Source organism: Amblyraja radiata, chromosome 6 (genome assembly GCF_010909765.2).
Source record: "Amblyraja radiata isolate CabotCenter1 chromosome 6, sAmbRad1.1.pri, whole genome shotgun sequence".
Classification (NCBI taxonomy): domain Eukaryota; kingdom Metazoa; phylum Chordata; class Chondrichthyes; order Rajiformes; family Rajidae; genus Amblyraja; species Amblyraja radiata.
In genome coordinates, this window is record NC_045961.1 from 28,757,508 (window position 1) to 28,781,877 (window position 24,370).

At 42.6% G+C, this 24,370-nt stretch overlaps 1 protein-coding gene across 2 annotated transcripts in view; it reads left to right on the forward strand.

The window, feature by feature from the left end:
• Positions 1-1,508: 1,508 nt before the first annotated feature.
• Positions 1,509-24,370, forward strand: part of cwc15 (CWC15 spliceosome associated protein homolog) — a 44,727-nt gene continuing 21,865 nt past the window's right edge. Inside the window, exons 1-5 of one of the 2 annotated variants that reach the window (XM_033022400.1) lie at positions 1,509-1,632; positions 6,922-7,063; positions 8,266-8,378; positions 12,672-12,754; positions 21,417-21,545. In XM_033022400.1, coding sequence (XP_032878291.1) covers positions 6,933-7,063; positions 8,266-8,378; positions 12,672-12,754; positions 21,417-21,545 — 456 coding nt within the window. In that variant the 5' untranslated portion in view covers positions 1,509-1,632; positions 6,922-6,932. Of the gene's footprint in view, positions 1,633-1,729; positions 1,761-6,921; positions 7,064-8,265; positions 8,379-12,671; positions 12,755-21,416; positions 21,546-24,370 lie in introns of those variants that run through there. The other variant, XM_033022401.1, reaches the window with a different exon arrangement.

A 24,370-nucleotide genomic window follows, 5' to 3' on the forward strand; every position in this document is an offset into this window, starting at 1 on the left:
ATTATGATATGCCAATGTACCAGCTAGCAACTGATCTTCTCCATAAAGACTTGGTCTCTTGCTAGAAATTGTGATTTATTTACCTATCTGTTACAGACTTACAGCATATAATACAATAATATTAAAGTTCTGATCTTGAGAATATCACATTTTTGAATTTTCAAGGCAGTCTGGGTGTTTATTACTATTTCCGTCACAACGGTCAATTTTGTAATTAGTTACAATTAGGTAACTATCTAATTATATGCTTTAATTTCAGGTCATCCAAGTAAGATATTTTATTTTTGTTTCAGAATGCTTCAATCTATAATAAGTGAAAATTTCATTCAGTTCTCTTAATTTTTGACTGTCCTCGATCACAGCTTTTGTGTTAAGTCAATGGAAAAGCAATAGGGAACAAGATGCTAATTTCCGAGTATGAAAATGGCCATAACTTTTTTAATACTGAAGATATGAAAGTGAATTTGGTGTCAAATTAAACTTCTTTTTATGCTTTATCTAATGGGATAAATTGCAGACTTGATTTTTAAAATCTGAACATTTTGTAACATTGCTACTATTGTAGTTCATAGCTTATTTGAGGTTGTACTGTTTAATAGCTTAATGGCTCTGGGGGAAAAGCTGTTCCTGAACCTGGACGTTACAGTTTTCAGGCTCCTGTACCTTCTTCCCGATGGCAGTGGTGAAATGAGTGTGTGGCCAGGATGGGTCTCTGATGATGCTGGCTGCCTTTTTGAGGCAGGGACTCCGATAAATCCCTTCGATGGTGGGGAGGTCGGTGATGGACTGGGCAGTGTTCACAACTTTTTGCAGTCTTTTCCGCTCCTGGACGTTCAAGTTGCCGAACCAGGCCATGATGCAACCAGTCAATATGCTCTCTACTGGTACACCTGTATAAGTTCAAGAGAATCCTCTTTGACATACGGAATCTCCTTAGTCTTCTCACGAAGTAGAGGTGTTGATGTGCTTTATTTATAATTGCATCAGTGTGCTGGGTCTAGGAAAGATCAGAAATATGCACGCCCAGGAATTTGAGGTTTTTGACTCTCTCCGCCATCCTTTGATATAAACAGGATTGTGGGTATGGCTATAACTTTGTTAATACTGAAGGTATGAAAGTGAATTAGGTATCAAATTAAAGTTATTTTTATGCTTTATCTGATGGGATCAATCACATGCTTGATTCTTTACATCTCAAAATTTTGTAACATTGCTAATAGTGCAAAAAGACAAAACCAATGCCCCAAAGTCTATGTAGTTCAAAGCTTATTTTGAGGTTATAGTGTTAAAGAACCTGATGGCAGCATCTCTGGAGAGAAGGAACGGGTGACATCTCGGGTCGAGACCCTCCTTCAGACTGTAAACGGTGTAAACCGACCTTCTTCGGTGTAAAACCAGCACCTGCAGTTCCTCCCTACCCGTTGGGAAGCCGCTGCGCCGTTCCCGACCCTCATCCTCTCGCAGGAAAAGCGCTTGGTGGCCGCGCCGGGCTCGGATCGTGTCGGTGTCGGCCACCGTAGCGCGGTGCATTGTGGGGAATCCGGGGGTTCTGTTGCTGGTGGTGCGCGCGTTGGAACGGGCGGCCGTTGGGTTCGGAACGCGGCGCGGGCGGCGGCGGCGCGCGGCTCGCAGGTACCGGGGGGGGGAGGCAGGCGCGCGGTTACCGGCCGTGGGGGGGAGAGGAGAGAGACGGCTGCTGCTGCTGTAACAGGCGGCGCTGCCGCTGCCCTCGCGGCCGCTCACCGGATCCCAGGGACACGGTAGGGTCGGATTCACCGCCCGGTGCAACCCCACAACTCCTCGCCCCCGCGGCCCACGGCCCACGTCCTGGCCCTGAGCGACATCTCCACCGACTGGCGGTAACTAACTCAACGCGTCGGGCAGCATCTGCGGAGGGAATGAATAGACAACGTTTCCGTGTCTGAAGAAGGGTCCCCACCCGAAACGTCGCCTATTCCATGTTCTCCATTGGTGCTGCCTAAGTTACCTTTATGTGTAAACCAGCGTCTACAGTTCTTTGAAGTTCATGTTTTTTTCTGTAATATCATCTACAGTTCGTTGTATCTGCAGTTTAACTAGACCGCAGGACAGAGAGGAGATTCAAGAGAAGCAGGCAGGGGAAACCCTAAATGTGGGTGGGAATGGACGGGAGCTAGAGGATGAGCTGGGGTGCAGGGTGGGTTCAATATGACTTTCACAGGCATCCAAGCAATCAACTATCTGGTAAGAGACCAAAATTATGACCGGACAATTTATCAATCAATGAACTGTGAAGTTCATTAATGGACAAACATTAGGGTTTTTTTTTTTTTAAAGGACCCCTGTTTAAACGTTGTGCATCAGTTTGGTAGGGGAGAAGAGGCTTTGACTTAAAGATGGCACTTCTTTCATCACTGTTCTCCATATATTTTCAACCTACACTTTTCAACCCAACTTTGTGGGTTGGGACCTGAACCCATTACTTTCGTAATGCACAGAGGTGCATATACCTCTGTAGAGGAATGGACTTGTATTTTGCTGACTACAACCTCAAATACATAATTCCTGGCAATAACTTCTCCAACCTATCAGAAAATCTAGGCTCTCAACCATAGCTCTGGATATGAGGGCAGTACTATGATTAACTCCACATCATTCCTCCTCTCTGCGACTCCGTCAGATTCTTTAGTTTACCTACAGAGCAGGCAATGAACCTTCAGTCTGTGCTCTCCTCCCTTTCTCTTGCTGCTCCTCATTCTCGTACATCTTCCTCCTCCTTTCTTCCAGTCCATCCTCCTGTGAATGTTGTGGCTCTTAACAAATTGCTGAGGCCCCTACACTATTCATCCCAGGTTTAGTTCCCAGGTTTTCTGATCGATGGCTGCATTCAGATGCGTGCCAAACTATTGATTTACTCTTGAGGATAGGTGTTGCTTCCAATCTTTGAAATCCTTGTGTTTGACAAGGCGATCTTCTGGTCATTCTGATTGAACACGGCCTGATTCATGTTTAAGAATGGAAGAGTCTTTTTGCAGGTGCCAATTGTTATGAGTTTCAGGAGAACCCATAAGCTTTGAACACTTTGAGGTTGTGGTAGGTAGAGATTAACAGGTTGTTTGTGAGGCACTGTATCAAACTTTCTTACCACAAATGTTAGGCTTACTGGTGCATAGTTCAAGTTTTTTCTTGCAGCCCCACTCAAATAGGCACAACATTCGCCATCTTCCAGTCTTCCCGCACCTCACCCATGTCTTAACGATTTGTATATCTGAACAAGGGCTCTTGCAATTTCTTATCTAGCTTCACACAGCATCCTTGGATATACCTGATTAGGTCCATTAGATTTATCTACCTTCATATGTCTTAAAACATCCCGTAGCTCCTCGACTGTAATATGGACGGTCCTCAAAACATCGCTAGTAACATTTGCAAGTTCCCTAATCTTCATGTCTTTCTCAAGGTAAAAACAGGCAAAGTATTCACTGAGGACCTATTCTATCTCATGTGGCTCCACACATAGATGACTGCTTTAGTTTCTGGGGGTCCCTATTTTCTCTCTAGTGACCTTTCTCGCGTTAATATAAAATCCATTTGGATTCTCCTTAATCTTATCTGCTAGAGCTATCTCATGGCTATTTTTTGCCCTTCTAATTTCCTTTGTGTATGCTTTTCAATCCTATGATACTCCAGGGATATACTTGATCCTAGCTGCCTATACCTGACCCACATCTTTTTCCTGCCAGAGCCTCAATTTCTCTTGTCATCCAGGGTCCCTTACTCATTCCCTTCTGTCATCAGGCTTCTGAATCATCCTTCCATAAGGCTAGCATACTCTCCGATTCATCTTTTGCCTATTGTGGACATTGGACTTTGTGAACGGAACTGGCGCGCTGCAATGCTGAAAATTATATTCCACACTCCATCTTCCTCTTTTCTCTCTCCATCTACTTGCATTTGGCTTGATTGTGTTTATGTATAGTTTTATCCAATCTGATTTGATAGCATGCAAAACAAAGCTTTTCATTGTTCCTCAGTCCTTGTGAACAATGATAAACCTAAACTTGCCTTGCCATTCATTCCAACAGGAACATGCATACCTTGATCTCTCACTATCACATTTTTAATGCACCCCACTTTCCGGACATCCCTTTACCCGCATACAACCTGCTCCAATTAACTTCTACAAGTTCCTGTTTAATACCCACACATACTTATCCACTGCTTGATTAATCCACCTTGCCTGTCAGGACTCTAGCATTGAAATAAATGTAATTTAATCAAATTGTCTTTTGTTGCTCCATGCTGTGCTCCCCAATATCCTGTCTACTGAGAAAACACAAAGGAAACAGAAGTATCTTGACCCAAAACATCACCTATTCCCTTTCTTCAGAGATGCTGCCTGACCCGCTGAGTGTCAGCTTTTTGTGTCTGTATCTTGTCTACTGAATTTGCTGTGATTGACTCTTGTACCCACTTCCGGCCTGCCACCTGCCTCACTGCTGCATTTGATTCCAGCCCCTTGCCAATCTAGTTTAAACCCTCCCGAGTAACTAGCAAACATTTCCAAAGATTGCTACCTTTGAGGACCTGCTTTTTAACCTTTTGCCTAACTAAATTAGTTCTGAACATTGTCGCCCTGCCTGACTTCAACTATCATGCTGTGCCTCAGAATCAGGCCCGGTGCCACAGATTAGACTGCTGCTGCAGCCATCCTGCATGATTATGCTCTTGACTAATCCTGAGGATGTTCTGGTTTCCTCGTTGTCAGTCAGCAGCTGTGGCTGGGCACACCACCCACATGTGTAGTGCTCAGGGACACTAGAAGTTTCCATGACTTCTCACATCGTGGAAGTGGAGCATACCAGCGCCCTAACTGCCATCTCTATTGCACTACGACCAAAGAAAAGTTACAAACAAAACGTCTCATCTTATCTTCTGCCTCTGCTCATCCTCATCTCCGAAGCCACTTGAGCTAAAGCCTCAGCACTCAGCCTCAAACATTACACCTGAACATTGGCTGCTCACGTCACACCCAAATGGCTGCCCTAAAAGTGTCTGCCTTCCTTTTATACACCAGGAAGGGAAAGTTGAGAGACCACATGCCCATTTTCATTTGTGAGTTGAAGGTGGAGAGAATTAACAGCTTCAACTCCTGGATGTTTAATCTGTAATCGGCCTAACACATAGATGGAAACATGAAGAAGGAATGCCAATGCCTACATTCTTAGAAATTTGAATTGAGTTGGCATATCACCAGAGACACTAACACACTTCTGCAGATGCACTAAGGAACGTATCCTGACTGGCTGCATCATGGCCTGATGTGGCAATTCCAACAGACAGACATGTATATAGACACGAAATGCTGGAGTAACTCAGCAGACCGGAATGGGTGATGTTTCGGGTCGAGACCCTTCTTCAGACTGTCTGAAGAAAGGTCTTCACCAGAAACGTCACCCATTTCTTCTTTCCAGACATGCTGCCTGTCCCACATTTTACTCCGGCATTTGTGGTCGTCAGTGTGGTTTTTCACTAATGTCTTGTTTTTATTTACTTTTTTGCTGTATTGTAGCATTTATGTGGGATTTATATATAATTTATGTCTTATATATGTGTGTCATCTGATCTATGTGCCTATGATGCTGCTTCAAACAAGATTTTCATTGTACCTGTACCCTGCTGTACGTGCACGTGACAATAAACTGGGCCAGACTTCAAAGGTTTCAAAGGTCTTTTATTGTCACGTGTACCAATTAAGGTACAGTGATATGCGAATTACCATACAGCCATGCGAAAAAAAATCTGAATTCTTAACTGAACTGATCTCAAAGACAATAAGTCCTGATACAGTCTGTTGTTTTTACTCCAAAATTTGGCACACCTTTATTTGTCTCTAAATATTTTGGCATCCCCTCTATAATGTACAGGTACGATGGTGGGGAAGCAATTAAATTACTGGACCAGTATTGAAGAAGCCTATACAGATGATCAAAAGCATTGAATTTAAAAGCCCATCACCAAAATTTAAATGTAGTTATTAATTTGACAGCTACCAGATGATTGAAATAGCTTGACAAGCCACTCAGTTTGAAGTCAGTTACAGGAAGGCATTAAATGTTTCCATTTAATTTAACAACAAATAGACCCCCCCAAACCTTGGGTGTTTGAAATGAAAATAGGATATGCTGGAAATGCTCAGACAGCATCTTAGGAGAAATAATTAATGTTTCAGGTCAATAGCTTTGCTTCAAAATGTGAATGTAGAAAATTACTCATGTCTTTTGTCTCCACAAAAACGGGAAATCCAATCTAGTTAATTAGGACCCTATTGGAGTAGTCTCAGTTGAGATTTATTCACAAAAATCAGTGTGGAATATGGTCAGATTTTTGTATGACATGCCCGTATTAAAGAAGGTTAAACAAGAAAATGAAGATTCTGGAATCTTGAGCAAAACACAAAGTGCTGGAGGAACTCAGTGGGTTAGGCAGTATCTGCGGGGGTGGGGTGGGGGGGATGGGGATGGATAGATGATGTTTTGCATTGGGACCTTTGTGATTAATGGAGTAGGGAGGGTGAGAAAGCTGGAACCGTGAGGTAGGGGTGGGGCTAAGCCTGACATGTTTGGCTGATGGGTGGAGATAGTGACAAAGACTAAGTGAAAAGGAGTCAAAGAAGTATCAGATAAGTAAAGAAGAGGAGGGGTAAAATGTAAAGCGTGAGGGAGGAATAAAAATGAAAATGGATGGGGGGAGGTGGAAGAGGAGGGTAAAAAGAAATGGGGGATTCGGAAATGGGAGAGGTGAGAATGTGTAAGGAGGAGAGGACAGGAACAGGGTGATGGGGTGGTGTATCTGAACTTTCAGCATAATCTTTTGTCCTGCTTATGTTTAGATAAATAGATAAATACTAATTTTCCTATCTTCGCCAATGTTTTTAAATAGGGCGCTTAAAAATGACAACTGCTGCTCGACCGACGTTTGAACCAGCTAGAGGAGGGAAGGGAAAAGGAGAAGGAGATCTGAGTCAACTTTCCAAGCAATACTCGAGTCGTGACCTTCCTTCTCATACTAAAATAAAATACAGGTTAGAAGATGGATGAAATTTGAGTGAAACTTTGTTTTAATTTTTTCATTTTGAATAAATTATTTGACTAATTTTAGCATATGGCAATATGATTATATGTCTGATATTCTTGTTCCACAAGGATGTAACATTTTCATCAAATATTTAACTGATAGATTAACAGGTGACTAGTAAATATTGTGTTTTGTGTTAGGAATTAAATTTATAAGCAAGTAATCCTGAGCCATTTCTGAGTTTCTTACCCAATTCCTAATTGATAGGAATTTATTTGCAGGTTTTTTGCTTTGAGATTTTGACTAGAATTTGATTTGAATAGTCAGATTAAAGGGAGAAGAGGGTGAAATTGAAGCAATAATTTAAATATGTTTATTGTAAAAAGACTATCTTTACGAGCAATATTAAAGCTAATCATGTGGGCTCTTGAATTTAAATACATTTATCAAGTTCCTCTACATCTGTATAAACTTTATTAAGCAAATATTTTAAAATATGGCACCTACACATCTGCATTTAAAATGTATTGATTCAATTTAGTTATCAATGAGGCTCATACAGGTCTTTTGGAATAGGCATTAATGAGAAATAGTTTAAGCACCATATTTTTTGATACATTTGCCTGAGAAATGGACGGTGAAGTTTTCCATCTTCTATTTTAATGTTGGAGTGGCTGAAGAGCAGGGAAAGGGTTGGTGGGATACTTAAATATTCCAGGCCACAGTTAAAGTTAGGATTATGTTGAAGTCTTTTACATACATCAATGTGGTAATTTATTCAAATATTACTTTATAATAAAAATATAAAGTAAATAAATCAATTCTGCTTCACCTTGTCAATTGCTCAGTATAATAGAAGAGAAACCATTGCTGACAATGCCTGGCACAGGGGAGGAATCAAGCAAAATATTTCCCACTGACCTGGTAAATAGATCTAGAAGATGTAATGGTACATATATCGAAGATTACATTGCACAAAGAGGAAAAATGCATCATTCAATAGCTACAGAGAATGTTGTTGGTTAATGGGAATAAGGAGACGAAAAAGGGTAAAATTATAAAAGGATTCAACCAGACTGAAACACAGGCAACTTTGAGTGCCTGAGGTTGGTGGAACAGTAATTTGGACGACTTTACTATTTTCATATTTCCATGCACAAGAAAATTTACTCAAAAGTAACAAACCCACAAAAAAATATATGATTACAGGCAACCGACCCAGGATGTCCCAGAAGAGGTGCGTGGCCGTGACTTTCGCAGGGATTTGGAGGACAGAGAACGTGCTGTGGTACGTGACAAGAACAGAGACCGACCACCCAGAGGTATGCAATAAGTTTCATTTCCAAACTGGGAATATCTTTTGGTATTAAGAATGCTTTTTAATGGAGTATTGCGTTCAATTCTAGTTGCCTCATTAAAGAGCCCAGGAAAGTTTAATGAGAAGCTTTTATTTTTAAGTAGCTCATGGCTATAATTTGGAATGTATTGTCCATAGCTATGGTACACTCGGGCTTCATTTTTAATTTCAAAGGAAATTAGATAAATAAAGGAGAAAAAAATTGCATGTCTATGGGGAAAAGGCCAGGAGGTGGAACTAGTGAGTTGTTCTGGCATGGAGTCAGCACATACATGATGGGCCAAATGATGATGAAGATACTTTATCGTCACTTGTACCGAGCTAGGCCCAGTGAAAATCTTTGTTTTTGCATACAAAGCACACAGAAGATCTCCACAAAGGCACTGATAAAGTTACAAAAAGTATTAATTCCTCCTTTCTGCCCACCTACCCCACGGCAGGTCCCCCTTAGTTCTAGGCGCCCCCCCCCCCCCATGCTGGGTCCCCCTTTGTTCTTGGCGATGTGGCCCATGCAGCTCGGCGAGACCTCGGGGCTCCAACCCCAGATGTCTACATTAAAAAGATTATAATCATGTGGCAGCTCTTTGGAATGAGAAAATGTCCAAATAAACCATACTGTATGCAATAGTTTGTTTTTACCACAATGATCTTGTTTTGCTATGAAGCCACGTGCTCGAACCATTCTGATTCTATGCGTTAGGACACCAAATCCCTTTGCAACCCAGAGCTCTGTCATCTCTGATCATCTAGATACACCACTTTTTTTTTTCTTTTTCTTGTTAAAACGAATAATTATACATTTTCCCAGATTCTGCTACATTTGTCAGATCTTTGACCACTTATTTAACCTAGTCAAAGTGTTCATTTGAAACTGACTTGATAAAATCTATATATGAAGGTAATTGAGGGATTTGGTAATAGGCTGTAAAATGGTGTTGAGATTTGGTTTAGAGATACAGTGGAGAAACAGGCCCTTCGGAGCACCGAGTCTGCGCTGATCAGCAATCTCGATACAGTAGCACTATCCTACACATTAGGAGCAATTTACAATTTTACCTAAGCCAATTACCCTCCAAACCTGTACATCGTTGGAGTGTGGGAGGAAACCGGCGCACCCGGGGAAAACACATACAGTCACGGGGAGAACGTACAAACTCTGTACAGACAGCACCCATAGTCAGGATCGGATCCGGCTCCATAAGGTAGCAACTCTACCACTGTACCGTTGTGCTGCCCAGGTAAACAATGAGCCATGATCTCGATAACTTGTTGAGCAGGCTCAAATAATGCATGCTCGACTACTGCCCCTAAATCTTAATGATTTTAAATTACTTCTGTAGCTTCCTTATGTCCTTATATAAATATACTTTCCTATTTCTCTTTTTGTCATGAGCAACTTTAGCGATCATACGATACCCAGTACCAATCTCTGCAACTTGCCAACCAGAAGAAATCCCAATTATTCCTGCTGCTGTATTCATGTTATCAGCCGACACTCAATCCATGCCTATAATTTACTCCCAATACCGCGTGCTTTTATTTTTGGCAATCATTTTATCAGTTATTTTGATCGTTATGAACTGCCCTCTGGAAATTAATCTACCTTTATTCACAGCTTACACTGCTACTTCAAAGAACAATAAATTGGTCAAACCTGATTTATCTTCACGGAGCTGTTGATTCATCTGGTTACCTTGAATTGTTCATGGTGCTCAGCTACAATGTCTTTAATAATAGCAAATAATATTTTCCTTACAACACATGTTAAGGTAACTGGTGGCAGTGTCCTGCTATGAGTCTCGCTTTTGAAGCAAAGCAGGTATATTGATAAATGACAAATCTAATAGAACCTTCTCTGTCTGAAAAATTTGGGAGAATTAAAACCAACATATCCAATCTTTCAGAGTTTATTTTTAAGTTCCTCAGATGAAGTCCATTATGCCCTGCAGACATGCCATTCTAATTTAGATAGTCAAGGTCTACAATTTGCTATTTTCGAACGTGTGTGCACATAGTTTGATGAAATAACTGGGAACAAAATTTACTTGGGTAACTAGACAAAATTCCTGGAGAAACTCAGCGGGTGCGGCAGCATCTATGGAGCGAAGGAAATAGGCAACGTTTTGGGCCAAAACCCTTCTTCAGACTGATGCAGGGTGGGGGGCAGGAAGAAGAAAGGAAGAGGAGGAGCCAGAGGGCTGAGGGAGAGCTGAGAAGGGGAAGAGACAGCAAGGGCTACTGGAAATTGGAGAAGTCAATGTTCAGGCCACCGGGATGCAGACTGCCCAAGCGGAATATGAGGTGCTGCTCCTCCAGTTTCCGGTGGTGCTCACTCTGGCAATGGAGGAGGCCCAGGACAGAAAGATCAGATTCGAAATGAGAGGGGAATTGAAGTGCTGAGCCACAGGCAGATCAGGTTGGTTAATGCGGACCGAGCTGAGGTGTTCGGCGAAACGATCGCCAAGCCTACGCATGGTCTCACCGATAAAGATCAGCTGACATCTAGAGCAGCGGATGCAATAGATGAGGTTGGAGGAGGTGCAGGTGAACCTCTGTCGCACCTGCAACGACTGCTTGGGTACTTGCATGGAGTCAAGGGGGGAGGTAAAGCGACAAGTGTAACATCTCTTGCGGTTGCAAGAGGTTGCGGGGAGGGGGTGGTGCGGGTGGGAAGGGAAGAATTGACCAGGGAGTTGCGGAGGGAGCGGAAAGCAGACCGGGGGGGAGATGGGAAGACGTGGCGAGTGGTGGGGTCACGTTGGAGGTGGCGAAAATGACGGAGGACTATTTGTTGAATGTGACGGCTAGTGGGGTCGAAGGTGAGGACTAGGGGGACTGCCCTTGTTCCGAGTTGGGGATGGGGAGAGAGCAGTGTAGCGGGGTATTGAAGAGACCCTGGTGAGAGCCTCGTCTATGGTAGGGGAGGGGAACCCCCGTTCCCCGAAGAATGAGGACATTTCCAATGCTTGGGTAACTTATGTTGATTGCATAAGTATAATTATTATTGAGATACAATGTGGAGAGGCAGCTGGAGAAGGTGGTTCATGTGTCAGTTGCAGAACTTGTTTTGGACAATGATGGGACAATGCTCAGCAACCAGATGAGAAAGGTGAAAATCTCCCATTTAGTTTAGTCCTGCTAATGTATTGGCATTGAGTGTCATTTGTAGCCTCAGGACTTCACGAAGCGCTTCATCGAGATCACTTTGAATCTGAGGAAATATAGCAAGTTGCGATAATCTAATTTAATATTTAGCTCACCAGGGCTTCAGTGAGTTTAGAGGAATTGTGGGAAATGGGATCCTAACGAGTCAAACTCTAAACTATCAGGATTTCATTTAAACCTATTTCCTTCATGTCCCAAAGATGGACACAAAGTGCTTGAGTAACTGAGCAGGTCATGCAGCATCTCTGGAGAAAAAGCAAGGGTGGCATTTTGTGTCGAGCCCCTTCTTCAGGGGGGTGGGGTGATGAAGAGTGAGAACAAAATCCGGGTCGGCTGTAAATTATCTCGGGCAGTAGGTCCATTATTCGGCCCGAAACGTTACCTATTTCATTCGCTCCATAGATGCTGCTGCACCCGCTGAGTTTCTCCAGCATTTTTGTGTACCTTCGATTTTCCAGCATCTGCAGTTCCTTCTTGAACCCATTATCTCTTTGATAATGGTCCTTTGTTGGCTAGGGAAGGTGTGATCTCAAGAGGGAAACAATGGAGAACTGTGAAACTGGTAAAATGACTAGGGTGGAGGAAAGGGGGGAGGGGAGTAGAGTGTAAGTAGAAGTTACTCAAGATTAGAGTATTTAATGTTCATACTGCTGGGTTGATAGCTGCCCAAGCGAAATATGAGGCGCTGGAAAATGTATTATACTACTGTGTAACATTTTTTTTTAAAGGTGAATGAAAGCTTGTTGAGTTATATTGAGTTATTCCCAATACTCTAGGCAATCTTATAGTTTGGCACCAGCAAACCTCTGGTGATGTCAGACTAACAGTTGGTTGAGGAAATATATTGCCCAAAACTACTGCAATCTTGGGAGTGGGAGGATCTATTGCACATCACCTAAAAGATCTTAGTGTTACAGAACTATAAGTATTTTATTGAGTGTCAGTATAGATTATGTGTTCAAGTTTCTAAAATGTGAATCTACATCATTTTACTGTGGATATTAGAATGGTACCTGTCATTTGAAAGGCAGAGCACCAGCCCAGTATTTTTTTTTCATTATAACAGCGTAATTTATTTTGCTTTGACTTGTAGAACACACAACATCATCTTCGAAGAGGCCACGGCTAGACCAGATACCTGCAGCTAACCTTGATGCTGATGATCCATTGACAGATGTATGTTATGATTTATCCATTTAATTTATTTAAAAGAAAATCTATACTTTTTTGGTAATTGTGTACTTGTATTGTTCTTGAAAACTCTACCAGAAGATGGCTTATGCATCCCTAGTATTTTTCAGGAGTGCAGATAAGGTTATCGGGTTATTGGTAACCAGATATCTATATATAACCAGATATATAGCTAGATAACTATAACCAGATATATAGTCAGTTCTTGCTCCTCCCTCATCATCTCTTCACTGCATTACTTCCTGCTATTTCCACCACCTTTTTGCCCCATTAACCACATTTCCAGTGCTGCTTTCTACCTTGCCATTAATCTCAACATCCTCCGCACTCTTTTTAAAAGCGCTTGAGCTTACTATCATTCCAACAATTACAATTAAAATTTAAATTGAAAAACAACCAATATTTTAAATATCTTCAGATTTGCGATTTTGTGAAAAAATATATACAAGGATATCAAAAAGTAACTCCTGACTTATTGGAAGAGGTAATGAATATTGAAGCTGACTCACAAAAATTAATATCATATTTATATAATAGTATTCTAAATATAGACCTACCATCGACAGAGGTACTTAGAGAAGAGTGGGAACGGGAACTAATGATAAAAATTACGAAGGTTAAATGGGAAAAATACCTGATATATATTCACAAATGTTCAATTAATGTAAGACATAATTTAATTCAATTTAAAATTGTACATAGATTATATTACTCAAAAACAAGATTGAACAAATTTTATCCAAATATATCCGCCACTTGTGATAAATGTCTAGCCCAAAAGGCAACTATAACACACTCCTTAGTCTCCTGCATAAAACTTTATAGATTTTGGAATGATATTTTTGAAATATTTACAAAATTATTCAAGACAAGAATGGAACCTAATACTGAAATGATTATATTTGGCGTAATGGAAGATGGGAATAAATTGAACACATCTCAAAATCTATTCCTTAACTATGGTTTAATAATAGCAAAAAAATTAATTCTTAAATTTTGGAAGGGTACATCAATACCAACGCTTAAAATGTGGATTGCAAGTATGTTGGACACCGCTCATCTTGAGGAAATGCGATTCCTCCTAATGGATAAATCAGACCAATTCATAACGAGTTGGTCTCCATTCGTCGTTTTTTTGGAATCATATGGTGCAACACAATTGTAAAAAATAACTGTTTCAGGACTGGACGAGGGTTGGTCAAGACTATAAATAATGATCTCCTCTTTTTTTTTTTTTTTTTTTTTTCTTTTCTTCTCTCTATTCTCTCTCTCAACTTTTTTCATTTACTCGTTTTCTTTTTTCACACACTATATATTTCACATCTTTCTATCCTTAAAATAAAAAAAAAAAAAAAAAAAAAAAAAAAAAAGCGCTTGAGCCCTCTTCGGTGAGTTGGAAGGTTTTTATATGAATAGTCCAGTTAAATATAAGCAGTTACTGAAATTCTATGGCAACTGAAACAAACCTCCCAAGGCCGATGGAGTACTGAGCGTGGTGAGTGCAAGCGGGCTTGGAGAATGGACAGATTGGATCTCACAGGATTGTAGGGCCGCATTAAAACCCCAATAATGAAGTATCTGCTTGCTTGAAAATCCCAATTGTCCGATCCGGTTAGCTCATTGGTTAATTTGCAGGTGAACCAAGGGTCTGTAGTGCTAGTGGGCTTTTTGTTGCATATCCGGCCAGGGTCACGAACATTAAGGTTTTGACAAACTGAAACACCCTGAATTCGCTTTCTTGCTCTCTTTAAATTCATTGAGTTCACTGAAAAAAAATATAGTGCTTTTGTGTAATGTGCGAAACATGAAATTTAAGTATTTTGAGGTAGTAATAGAGTTAGCATCCAATAAGACCAGAAATCTGTCTATCCCATACCACCAAAGTTCCAAGGATGCCTGATATCAGCATTTTACTGCAGTACATGTAGGTGAGCTGGATGGATCATACCAACAGGCCAAGATGCTAACGATATTTTTGCTGTGCTTAAATATTGGAGTGGAACGCCCCCTACCATCCTACTAGCCAATGTTCAGTCACTGGAAAATAAAGTGGATGACATAAGGTCAAGGCTGCTTTACCAAAGGGAGCTGAGAGAATGCTGTGTGCTCTGTTTCACAGAGACATGGATCACCCCCAGCTCCCCAGACTCAGCCATCCAGCCTGAAGGTTTCACCTTCCGTCATATGGACCGAACGCGGGCATTGGGCAAATGGAGGGGCGGGGGCGTCTGCCTCATGGTGAACTCTGCGTGGTGCTCAGGCGTCCGTCTAGCGCTAGAGGAGCTGCACACCGTGGTCAACAAGCACCAGTCAGCGTACCCAAAGCCTTTACCATCATAGCTGAGGACTTCAACTAAACCAACCTGAAGAAATCACTCCCTAACCACCACCAACGTCTCCTGCTGCACCAGAGGATTAAACACCCTTGACCACTGCTACACGACCATCAAAGATGCCTATCGCTCCATTCCATGCCCTCACGTCGGCAAATCTGACCATTCGGCTGTGCTGTTTCATCCTGCATACAGGCAGCAACTGAAGGGCGCACCCCCAGCGGTGAGGACTGCACAGAATTGGGCAGGGGATGCAGGGGAGCAACTACGGGACTGCTTGGAGTCTGTAGACTGGGCAATGTTCAAGGACTCCGCAACGGACCTGAATGAATATGCCACAGTTGTCACAGACATCATAAGGAAATGTGTGGAGGATTGTGTTCCTACAAAAACCATCCGAGTGTTTCCTAACCAGAAGTCTTGGATGAACCAAGAGTTCGGCAATCTTCTGAGGACCAGATCCCGGGCATTCAGGTCTGGTGACCATACAGAGGTGTATGAGAAGTCCAGATACGACCTTGACAAGGCCATCAAAAAGGCCAAAAGGGACTTTTGCTCTAATGTGGAGGATGAGGTGGATTTGGCAACTGTGGCAGGGCTTGAATATTATCACCTCCTACAATGCGAAATCAGGAGGCAGCACAAACAACAGTGAAGTATCACACCCTGACAAGCTCAATGCGTTCTACGCACGCTTTGATTGGGGGAATAATGATGTGCCTTCCCAAGTCCCCATACACCCTGATGGTATTACAGTCACAGTTATAGAGACCGATGTCAGAAGATCCTTCAGGGGGGTGCACTCCCAAAAAAGTGTCTAGACCTGATGGTATACCCGATGTAGTTCTCAAAACCTGTGCAGACCAACTGGCTGGAGTTTTTGCGGACATTTCCAACATTACTGAGGTTTGAGGTTCCCACCTGATTTAAGAGGGCATCAATAATACCGGTGTCCAAAAAGAGTAAGGTGACGTGCCTCCACCACTATAGACCGGAGATACTAACGTCCGTGTGCTTTGAGAGGTTGGTTATGGCGCATATCAACTCGTATCTCAATAAGAACCTCAACTCACTACAGTTTGCCTACCGCCACAACAGGTCAACTGAGGATGCGATTGTAGTAGTAGACCGTGAGCAGTTCTGGGATCAGGATTTTATCTCTACACCTGTGAAAGAACCACTAGTGGAGCCGGTGCTGATGGGGCCTGTCGAGAAATCCCCTGTGAAACCTGTGCTGGTCAAGCCATCGCCTGCTCAGAAACTCCCTGTGCAGGTTGCACCTGTGGAGGCGTCACCTGTAAAAAGTGCCACTGAGGGGCCGTATCGTACACGCGCGGGACAGGTCTGCAGGCCAAATCCCAGATACAAGGACTATGTCCAGAGGCAATCATTGGACTCTAACTGACATTACTTAATCGCATCTGCATTGTATCCTCTGCCGTGTCGCTGTAGATGATAGTTAATTTTATGTCTATATATGATGTTCTTGCATGCTTTGTATATAGCTCATGGGGAAAAGTCTAAGAAGCAGGATGTGGATCAATCACTATTGCTGATTTGATCCATGTCTGGCTTTGCAATTGCTAACCCGATCTGTAATCCTTGTCGGGTTTCCACTATGCCACCCGGTGGTATGCGGACAGCCATGATTTCAGTTTAACCTACGACTTTGAGCCTACAGTACCTGTCTCTGTATGTATTCTTATTAAAGTACTTATTATAAAGTTCAATGACTCAGTGTTACCAGTACTTCATGAAACGATCTCACTGGCTCCCCACTCTGCACTGGACCACTTGGACGGGAGCACCTCAAGGCTGGGTGCTCAGCCCCCTGCTCTGCTCGCTCTATACTCACTACTGTATAGCTGGACACAGTTCGCCAATGACACCACCATTGTTGGACGAATTACAGATGGTGATGAGTCAGAGTACAGAAGTGAGATCGATCGATTGACCAAATGGTGCCAGCACAACAACCTGGCTTTTAATATCAGTAAGACCAATGAACTGATTGTGGACTTTGGATGAGGACCCACAATCCTGTTTATATCAACGGGATGATGGTGGAGAGAGTAAAAAAAATTCAAATTCCTGGGCATGCATATTTCCGAAGATCTTTCTTGGACCCAGCAAACTGATGCAATTATAAAGAAAGCGCATCAACGGCTCTACTTCCTCAGAGGATCACAGAGATTTGGTATGTCAGAGAGGATTCTCTTGAACTTCTACAGGTGTACAGTGGAGAGCATATTGACTGGTTACATCACAGCCTGGTTCGGCAACTTGAATGCCCAGGAGCTAAGAAGACTGCAAAAAGTTGTGAACACTGTCCAGTCCATTACTGGGTCTGATCTCCCCCCCATAAAAGGGATTTACCGGAATCACTGCCTCCAAAAGGCAGCCAACATAATCAGGACCCACACCACCCTGGCCACACACTCATTTCACCCCTGCCATCGGGAAGAAGATACAGGAGCCTGAAAACCGTAACGTCCAGGTTCAGGAACAGCTGCTTCCCTACAGCCATTCAGCTATTAAACACTACAACCTCAAATAAGCTCTGAACTACATAGACTATTATTACACTATTATTGTTTTATTTCCTCTGTCCGAGTCCGTGCCAACCATCGATCCCCGTTCACTGACGCTATCCTACACACACTAGGGACAATTCACAATTATACAAAGCCAATTAATGTACAAACCTGTACGTTTTTGGGGTGTGGGAGGAAACAGGAGATACCAGAGAAAACCCACGCAGGTCAGGGAGAGAACATACAAACTCTGTATAGACAAGCACCGTAGTCAGGACCGAACCCGGGTCTCTGGCGCTGTAAGGCAGCAACTCTACTGCTGCACCACCATGCCACCCTAGGCGTGGCGTGCCATGAGATGGACTCTGAGCGGCAAGTGGCTTTTGGGTGATGATGCAAACATTTTGCACTTGACTGCTGCTTAACTCATAACTCTCACACTGGACATGGGTGCAAATAGTTAAGCCACCACTGATGAAATGAAAGTTCAGGCTGAATTACTAAATGCATTAATTTTTTTACAAATATGCCAATGCTTGAAATCTGAATTAAAAAAAAAAATCAAACAATCCTGGAACTACATATCAGTTCAATCGGCATTCTTGGAATGGAAACATCGTTAATGTTTCAACTGAAGACATAGAAACATAGAAATTAGGTGCAGGAGTAGGCCATTCGGCCCTTCGAGCCTGCACCGCCATTCGATATGATCATGGCTGATCATCCAACTCAGTATCCTGTACCTGCCTTCTCTCCATACCCCCTGATCCCTTTAGCCACAAGGGCCTCATCTAACTCCCTCTTAAATATAGCCAATGAACTGGCCTCAACTACCTTCTGTGGCAGAGAATTCCAGAGATTCACCACTCTCTGTGTGAAAAATGTTTTCCTCATCTCGGTCCTAAAAGATTCCCCCTTATCCTTAAACTGTGACCCCTTGTTCTGGACTTCCCCAACATCGGGAACAATCTTCCTGCATCTAGCCTGTCCAACCCCTTAAGAATTTTGTAAGTTTCTATAAGATCCCCCCCCCCCCCCCCTCAATCTTCTAAATTCTAGCGAGTACAAGATGGCGGCGCTGGCTTAACAGCTGCGGCCCACCTGCAGTCCGTCTGTTTTTTTTCTTTCGTTTTGTTCCTTGTCATGTTTTAGTTAATTTTGTTTTATTAAGTTGTGTGTGTGTGGGTGGGGTGGGAGAAACATGCTTTGGTCTCTTCCTTCGGGGTATGCGACTTTTTCTTCGGTCGTATTTCCCGTCCCCGTCTGCGCCGAGGCCTAATGGCGGAGCTGACGGCATCGGAGCTGTAACAGCGGCAGCAGCGGCGGAGACCCGACTCGGCACCGAAGCTGTGGCGTCAGTAGCAGCGGCAGCGGAGACCCGACTCGGCCCCGAAGCTGTGGCGGTGGCGGCAGCAGCAGCGGCAGCGGAGCCCCGACTCGGCCCTGAAGCTGTAGCGGCGGCAGCAGCAGCGGAGACCCGACTCGGCCCCGAAGCTGTAGCGGCGGCAGCAGCAGCGGAGACCCGACTCGGCCCCGAAGCTGTGGCAGCGGCGACCTGACTCGGTCCTGGAGCTGTGGCGGCGGCAGCGGCAGCAGCAGCGGTAGCGGAGACCCGACTCTGCCCCGAAGCTGTGGCGGAGGCAGCGGCAGCGGCGACCCGACTCGGTCCTGGAGCTGTGGCGGCGGCAGCGGCTGCAGCAGCGGGAGCAGCGGTAGCGGAGACCCGACTCGGCCCCGAAGCTGTGGCGGAGGCAGCGGCAGCGGCGACCCGACTCGGTCCTGGAGCTGTGGCGGCTGCAGCAGTGGCAGCAGCGGTAGCGGAGACCAGACATGGCCCCGAAGCTGTGGCGGAGGTAGCGGCAGCGGAGACCCGACTCGGCCTCGGAGCTGTGGCGGAGGCAGCGACCACCTGCAGTCCGTCTGTTTTTTTGAACCGTCACCTCGGCGCAGAGGGAGAACAAAGAGGGAAGAGACAGAGACGTTAAGATTTTGCCTTCCACCACAGTGAGGAGGTGTTTGGTAAACTCACTGTGGTGGATGTTAAATTTGTGTTGATTGTGTGTTTTTGTCATTTTTTAAATTATATGTATGACTGCAGGGAAACAAAATTTCGTTCAGACCGAAAGGTCTGAATGACAATAAACGAATCTAATCTAATCTAATCTACAACCAAGTCTATCCAGTCTTTCTTCATATGAAAGTCCTGACATCACAGGAATCAGTCTGGTGAACCTTCTCTGTACTCTATGGCAAGAATGTCTTTCCTCAGATTAGGAGACCAAAACTGTACGCAATACTCCAGGTGTGGTCTCACCAAGACCCTGTACAACTGCAGTAGAACCTCCCTGCTCCTATACTCGAATCCTTTTGCTATGAATGCTAACATACCATTCGCTTCACTGCCTGCTGCACCTGCATGCCTACATTCAATGACTGGTGTACCATAACACCCAGGTCTCGTTGCATATGTACCATGACACCCAGGTCTCGTTGCATCTTTCATCAGAGCTGAGAACACAACTTACTTTTAAGTTGTACCAACAGGAACAAGAGAATATCTCTAGGGTGAGATTATGATTGCTGAGATGGCTCCTGTGGTCACAGAGGTGTCCGGTTAATAGATTAATGAGGCGTGTTGGAGAGTAAACAAGCAGAAGAACATGTTCATTTCCATCTACCAAATCTCTTCACAGCACTTTCTTATGCAACATCACCTCTTTCATTTCATCCATTCTCAACATCCAATGACACAAACAGGCCTTTCAGGTGAAGAAAAGTTTCATTCGCATTTTTTCCAATTATGTGTATTGCATTTGGTTCTCATGATTTTGCATCTTCTAAGTTGGAGAAACCAAATGCTGACTGAGGGACCACTCTGCCGGACACCTCGATTAAGTCTCCGTCTAACATAAGGTTGAGGAAAAGCAGCCTTCAGGATCCAATATTGAATTCAACAATTTACATAACCTGTTTTATCTTTTTGTGTTAGAACTGACCAGTTCTGCTGTAACTTTATCCATTTGTAATATTGACTCCGTTTTTCATTCCCTGTAGTTAAGGCTGATCATTTCCAGCTTTGTCTTTTAGATTTCAGAATTCAGCAACAGTGCTCACTTGCTTTTCACAGCTTTAACCTGTTTGTTTTTACTCTCTATTTACCACCTTGAACCTACTAAACCAACAGCCTCTTAAACAGTGAGATTATTGCTGGTCTCATCCTTTTGCCAATATTCATTTTGTCCTATTCATTCACTTTACCCCACCTCAATAAAATATGATTAGTGATTTTACCTGTTAATGTGAATTTGAAATATTCATTGTTATTTCTGCATTGCTGAGTTAAGCCACTAGGTGGCCAAGTTGTGCAGGAAATCAATGCAGTGAAATTCCATGCCTTAGAAGGAAAGGATGCAGTTCTCTCCCACCTTACTCTGTCCCCAGATACATAAACTTAAGATAATTTCATATCCTGTTGAATATCTTATTTAGAATCGTAATTTGTTGCCAGTTGCTATTGCGTAGTTTGGATAAAGATAATAATTTACAAAAGCCAAATACAACTTTAAATGAAAATAGCTATTTCACAGAAATTGGAGGCAATAATATTTAAAGAAAGTTAAGGGTCTGTGCACTTGGCAGAGTAATATTTTATCTGATTGGACTGAAACTACAGAAAGCTTTTAAGGAGGCAAATATTTTGAATACAGTCCATATAAACTTGCTGTTTTCTTGTGTTTTTCATAAACATGCACTTATTTAGAATTTCTGTTGATTATTTAGGAAGAGGAAGAAGAAGACTCTGCTAAGGATAGTAGTAGCGATGATGATGATGATGACGATGACACTGCTGCTCTTTTGGCTGAGCTAGAGAAAATTAAAAAGGAACGTGCTGAAGAACAAGCCCGAAAGGTAAGTTCTGAATACATTCTCTGTATGGTATCCTGAATTTTATTCTTGTGTTAAAATGCAAATGCACTGAACTGTGTTATTTTTTATGTTTATGTGCCTACTTTACATAAATTCTTCTTGGACTGTTTTGATTAGTTTAAAATTGTTATTGCTAAAGAAACTGCAAATGATTGTTTGTTACTTACAGATTATTTGGTTAAAGTGCTATTTGCTGATGAAATATGGCTGCACATAGCATGTAGTTAAATCTCTCAATATTGTCCAGAAAGGCAAGATGTTGTGGTTTGGACTCTTATCATATGCTGTAGTTCTGTAACTTGATAATGAAGGTTTGGTGGACGCCTGTCAATGTCATCCTTTACCAAAAATCCCTGCCATCCTGACGTTAGAATCATGGGCCAATTTTGTGGCTGTTACGTAATAAAAAATGAATACATTATGTTAACTACAGAAGGGATAAATTCTCTTGGCTGATTCAGAATTGTTCTGTCCTTGTTGGAAAAAAACAACTCACAACTCCCACATTTTTTGTTAACCTGTTAATATTTATTATGGTATAATAAATTTGCCTTTCATATTTATTAATGAATGAAAATATTGGAATATAAAGTTCTAAGCATATGAACCTGTCCATAGAAATGCTCAGTACAGTATATATATTCATCTTTTCAATATCACTTGTGTTTGTTTTCCTTAAAGGCAGTGATATTAAGAATTGTACAATTGTTTCTCTGGAGGCTTAAACAGGAACCTTCAGAAACCTGTATAGAAATTAATTGTCCTGAGACTGTAATAAAACTCCATTTTACAATAAGCTGACATCAACTTAATGTGCTCAGCTCCAGAATAATGAAACGTTGAATTTTATGCCAAAGGGTTGCACATCTCGGTTGATCAAGTTATTTCCTGTCGGACATTGTGCTGCACATGACAATGTGCCAAAATAACATTCATGATTTTGGAGAATAATTTTTCTTTATTTTAGGATTCATAGCAGCAATATAAACATCTATACCTTCTCCTATGTCCACTGACATCCTTAAGATAAAAATAAACCTTTTATTTGTAAAATTTAAGTGATCAGTAAAAGAAGAATCAATTAACTATTTGCAAGTTGACATTAGTTATCTAAATCTAGAAAATGAATTACTTGAACTGATCTACTCCCAATACTCAATGTGCTGCCTCGCTACAGTATTATGAAATTTGGTTTTGGTTTTAACTTCGGCTAACATATTTTAAATGTGTATTGTATTCTGTTGTTTTAGTTAGTGTGAGATTTATTTTTCAAGTCTACAGAGACCTTTAGGCTTTACCCACAGTTATGAATCGTCCAAGATTCAATCAATATTTAGATTTTCAATCCGTTAGAAACTGGTAGGTATGATGTTGTGAGCATTACCGAGACGTGGCTGAAAGAGGATCGGAGCAGGGAGCTGAATAGCCAAGGTTACACATCTTATTGAAAAGGCATACAGGTGGGCCGAGGGGGTGGGATAGCTCTGCTGGTAAGGAATGAAATTCGGTCCTTAGTAAGGGAGTGACATTGGACCAGAAGATGTAGAGTCCTTGTGGGTAGAGCTAAGAAATTGCAAGGGTAAAAAGACCCCGATGGGTCATTTACACACTCTCGAACAGTAGCCAGGAAGTAGGGTGCAAGTTACATCAGGAGATACAATCGGCATGTAAGAAAGGCAATGTTTTGGTGGTTATGGGGGATTTCAATATGCAGATAGACTGGGAAAGAGAGGTAATTTGTAGTGCCTAAGAGATGGTTTCTTAAAGCAGCTTGTAGTCGAGCCTACCAGGGAAAAGGCAATTCTGGATTTAGTGTTGTGTAATGAACCAGATTTAATTAGACGCCAGCAACGTCCCTGAAAGTCAGGTGGTGGAAGTTAGTGGAGTGGCTATTACTAAGGAGAGGTACTTGGGAAGCTGAAAGGTCTGAAGATGGATAAGTCACCTGGACTGATTACTGCACTGCAGGGTTCTGAAAGAGGTGGCTTTACAGTGTGTGGAGGCATTAGTAGTGATCTTTCAAGGATCATTAGAGTCTGGATTGGTTTCAGATGATTGGAAAATTGCAAATATTACTCTGCTGTTCAAGAAGGGAGCGAAGCAGAAGAGTTCAAACTGTGGGCCGGTTAGCCTGACCAGTGGTTGGTAAAATTTTTGAATCCATTATAAAGGATAAGGTCAAGAGAGTCAAGAGTGTTTTATTATCATGTGTTCCAGATAGTCAATGAAATTCTTACTTGCTGCAGCACAACCGAATTTGTAAACCGAGTACACTATAAAGAATATGATAAACGAGAGAGAGGAAAAAAAAGTTCAGTGTATGTTCGCGCGCGCACGCACACACACGCACACGCACATACACACACACACACACACACACACACACACACACACTCACTCACACACTAACACACACACACACACACACACACGAAAAACAAACAATAGTAGTGCAATAATAATAGTCTATTGTAGTTCATAGCTTATTTGAGGTTGCAGTGTTTAATAGCTTGATGGCTCAAGGGAAAAAGCTGTTCCTGAACCTGGACGTTACAGTTTTCAGGCTCCTGTACCTTCTTCCCGATTGCAGTGGTGAAATGAGTGTGTGGCCAGGATGGTGGGGGTCTCTGATGATGCTGGCTGCCTTTTTGAGGCAGGGACTCCGATAAATCCCTTCGATGGTGGGGAGGTCGGTGATAGACTGGGCAACGGTCACAACTTTTTGCAGTCTTTTCAGCTCCTGGACGTTCAAGTTGCCGAACCAGGCCATGATGCAACCAGTGAATATGCTCTCTACTGGTACACCT